The sequence below is a fragment of the Primulina eburnea genome, chromosome 14, assembly GCF_022965805.1.
Source record: "Primulina eburnea isolate SZY01 chromosome 14, ASM2296580v1, whole genome shotgun sequence".
Lineage (NCBI taxonomy): Eukaryota > Viridiplantae > Streptophyta > Magnoliopsida > Lamiales > Gesneriaceae > Primulina > Primulina eburnea.
Genome location: NC_133114.1, coordinates 4279578 through 4283973, shown reverse-complemented (window position 1 = coordinate 4283973; position 4396 = coordinate 4279578). Strand labels below are relative to the sequence as shown.

The window sequence follows — 4396 nt, the reverse complement described above, 5'->3', positions numbered from 1 at the left end:
TTCAAAAATGAGAAAATTTATCTGAGAAACTTTATTGGTAACTGTAATGTTTCTAAGGGTCTTTTAATTTACAGCAGATAACTATGGCACAAACTTCTACACCAGTAACTGCAGAATGCAAATAGTTGCAGAAAATGCACTTCACAATGTTTCCCAGTATATGTAGCTAACCGCAGTTTTCAACATGTTTAACCATGAAAAATGGCCACGGGGACCATTGCTTTGATTCCATTGCTAATTCCACCTCAAACAGTGTTCGTCAAGCTGCACATAGCAGAAGCACGAAAAGGGAAGAAGTGAAAATTTCAAATTGTCAAAAGGATTTATCAAAACATACTAAAAGCAGAACATTTACAAGTGTTCTGTGAATTAATGGACAGTAGAAATCAATTGTTATTTAGCCACAGAAGTTAACATGAGACATGAAGATCGTGTTTCCATGGTAATGTTTTTTTCACAAGAACTCAAATTACCAATCTCGCAAAAGGTTCATAAAGCATCACAGTATGACTGATACGTATTGACTTTGCTTTCAGTATACCTCCATTATTCTCAGGCTCCCTTTTGAATGATCCGTCTACAATATTTTCAGGTTCATGGTGATTGTTAAACAAATTATTCACTTGTTCCTGAGAAATAAATCGAAAAGGAAGATAATTTGCGTATTACTTCACTACACTTTAGAGTCATTAAACCATGCTGCTTGAAGTGTAGTTTCTGAGACACGACAAAGGTTCCGGTTAAAAATAAAACCTGAATAGTTGAAGCTCTTCCATGCACCCTTTGAGGCCTGGCATTGAGATCAATCAATTTGTTCTCCATTTTTCCATTACAATCAATGTTGTTAACCATTATAGGATTAGGAGAAACATGAGTAGACTCTTTCTTAGCTTGAACAATATTTCCTCTGACCGCTCCTGACTCGTCTAAACTTTCTGGTTTATCCCCCGGAAACTGCAAAGAAACATAGACGTAGAACCAAATGTCATTACTCATGTTCAACTATCACAAAAAAGAGAACGAGTATCTTTAGGTGAATTGCATTTGGCCCCATGTAATATTCCAAATTAGCTAAAAAAACCTAAGCTCGAGTTATCGAGGGCAAGAGAAACAAAAGAATGCATAAATAGAAACATCATTAAAGCACATACGGTTTTCGGAAACACTAAAATCAAAACTTTTACGCTTTTTTCCCAGTTTTTGCGGATTTTGAATATGTCATAGAGGGGCCAGATGCATTTTACCCAGTGTCCACAACTACATCCACAAACCTCAGCTCTCTGTCTCAGAAGGAGATATCTTTCATGGGTTCTTTTACCACCGACATGGACAATCATATCGCATTGCAGACACAGGGAACTTCCATCGACCTCACAATAGAAGAAAGCTACATACAGAGGCTCAGGAAGTATTCTTCAAAACGGGTTGCCACCTTTCAAAAAAGAAGAGGAAAGAGAAAGATATGACCAGCATACCAGGTGCATTTTCACATATGTCACAACGTGGGACTTCACTGGGCTCAGCAAGACCAACTCGTACATGTCTGCTCGCAAGCTTGTTACACATATGGACCTGCCATACAACGTTAGCACAATAGGTTCGGGCCACTTTAATTCAGTCCAGTTTATGTTTCACTGCAAGTACTTAGACGGTAGATCCAATGAGCAAATTCATAATATGGACTAACATAGATCAAGGAACACGAGAAAGAAGGAAATACAATCTTCTCCCCATAATGTTACTGGCCATCTTTCGCCACGGAGTACATTTGACTATATTGAGAGCCCAAGTTTAAACAAGCACTTTATTCCACTCTAGAGCCAAGGCCAACATGAAAAGTAACTAAAGAAACCAAGACCATCGTCCAATATTAAAAACAAGAAATTAGCACACAACTCAAAATGGGCAATGAAACAAAAGCATGCAGTACAGCGTTTGACATTTCATGAATCAAAACAAGAATTTAAGATAGAATGATACACAAACACATATCAAGCAATTCAACAAAGAAGTATCATAATCTCAGTGTAGATAAATAGATAATAGCATACAATTTCTATCCCAACAATATTTTAGAAAAATCTCGAAAGTATTTCAGAAACAACTGCAAATCTCCCAATTTCCCATCTTCAAATAAAAGACACAAAAATAAAATAGTCTACCCGCGAAATAACTGTAACAGGCGCAATACCTTATCATCACAAGCACGACAAAGCGCCGCCTCATCCGCCGAGCAGAATAGAATCGCCGCCGCACTCTCACAGACGTCGCACAGTGTTCTCATTTCGAATTCATACAACTCTTCTTCTATATCGATTTAACAAATTTCAACAATCTTTCAGTTTATAGCACTCTGCTACACATCAAGTCAAACAGAGAATATATCAAACACGCAAATCCATTAATGGATTATACACGCAGTAGAATTCATTGTGCACGAAGAATAATACTTATAAGAGATCGATGCATAGGAAGAGTTACACCGTCAGTGTTCTTACCAGGTGCGGCGGCTGGAGACGCACGGCTGTGGGGTGCGTCGGAGATCGAATGATAACGGAGTTGGGGGCTATTATATGCTAGCATGCCGGTGCACAGTAACATCATTGTGTGACTTGAAGCGTGTGAATTTTGGAGTATTGTTCCTAAACTGCCCTCAGGTTTTATTATTTAATTAATGCAATCCCCAGTTTCATACAAGAATTTATATTTTATTTATATAATAAAATATAATATGATATATTATATTATATTATTTAGAATAAACTCATTATATCTACTAATTAATAACATGAGCTAGACATTTTTATGAGGACAGCAAAAAAATTAATCATTGAATTGAAAAAACCTGGAATCATATGGTACACATATTTATATTTTATTAAAATACAAATTAATTTTCAAACTACAACACGTATTACTTCGTATTTTTTTTAAAAAAAAAATACAGCACATTATTTACACAATAATTTCGAAATTTTATACAAATTTTCAAATATAAACTTAAAATCCTATGATGAATATTTATATATAAAAAAAAAACCAAATGTACATGCACATAACACATACATAATATTACTCGTGCTTATATATAAACACATACGAACACATGTTGTAATGATTATGGGGTATTAGGCTGAATCAACATATGCATCGACTTATACTCATACTGGTCATGAGTCGTTAGAATGATCCAATCTATATAATTTGGAATACATTTATTTTAAATATAATTTATTTTTATGTAAATGATTTAAAAAAAAAATAAAAAAAATATGAGGGACCCATACTCCACCCCACCAACCCATCAATGACAAAATTTTGGGGAAAGGGGGAGGGTTGACAACGGACCACCAATTGCCCCACCTACGCTTCGTGTCTGCTGGCTTATAAAAGTATTTCCATTTTGTTTAAGTTTAAATTATGGGAAATTGATTTTCAGTCCCCAGTTGTCGATTTTCTTTGTGATCAGTTCTTGAATACTTTTTTAGTACCACATTTCCACATGAAGTATACCACATTTCTACATGAAGTGTACCACATTTTGTATGACATAGTACCACAATTTTGTGGGTAGGGGTGAACCCAATGAAATGTTTTGATTCGGATTTTTCACCAACTTCCCCTTTAAATTATCATATAATATTAATTTTAAAAATTATTACAAAAACCATCAATTTTTATAATATTAATAAATTATTTATGTTTACCAGCAACAGAAGTCTCCTAGAAACGACTTCATTAAATGTTAGTCGGATTTTGATATATATATATATATATATATATATATATATATATATATATATATATATATATATATATATATATATATATAATATTGATCGTATACACAAATTGCATGTTTATATAATTATTATTTTTTTATTGAACTCCAGCTTCTTTTATTTTTTTAATTGTTTTCAAGTTATTCAGCGTAATTATTTAAAACTATTTATTTATTTAATTTAAAATATGTTGTTTTCATTTTTATTGGATAAATTATCAAATAAATAATTTTTAAATTAATTAAAAATAAGTATGATAATTGTAATTTTGAAGCGACCACACCAAAATAGTTACTTTAAGGTGATCTCTTATTATAAATAAAATAGCATAAAAGTATATGTGATCGAATTTTTAATTCTTTATTCAATAAAAATAATCAATATTACTGTATTATTGCGCAAAAGTGCTCTATAGTTTTTAAAACTTTTATATCATTTATTTATATTTTGTTCACATGGACATAACAATTAATCTTCCCAACTCTACACAATATTTGAATTGAACTTTAACCATCACAATTATATTCTATCCAAATTTTATCAAAGGAAGAAGTTTGTTTTAATCACAACCAAATCTAATTACAAGCAAATCTAACTAGTCAATATTCACAACT

At 32.5% G+C, this 4396-nt stretch overlaps 1 protein-coding gene across 2 annotated transcripts; it reads right to left on the bottom strand.

The window, feature by feature from the left end:
* On the bottom strand, positions 1-2353 carry LOC140812480 (B-box zinc finger protein 19-like). 2 transcript variants are annotated; one of them, XM_073170747.1, is made up of 6 exons: positions 2192-2353; positions 1476-1572; positions 1272-1387; positions 754-954; positions 542-629; positions 1-264 (listed from the first exon to the last, which is right to left on the bottom strand). In XM_073170747.1, the coding sequence occupies exons 1-6, from the start codon at positions 2282-2284 to the stop codon at positions 260-262; spliced, it is 600 nt and encodes a 199-aa protein (XP_073026848.1). In that variant the 5' UTR covers positions 2285-2353; the 3' UTR covers positions 1-259. The 2 variants fall into 2 exon arrangements, with proteins under 2 accessions (XP_073026848.1, XP_073026849.1); XM_073170748.1 differs by lacking the exon at positions 542-629.
* Positions 2354-4396: the final 2043 nt, after the last annotated feature.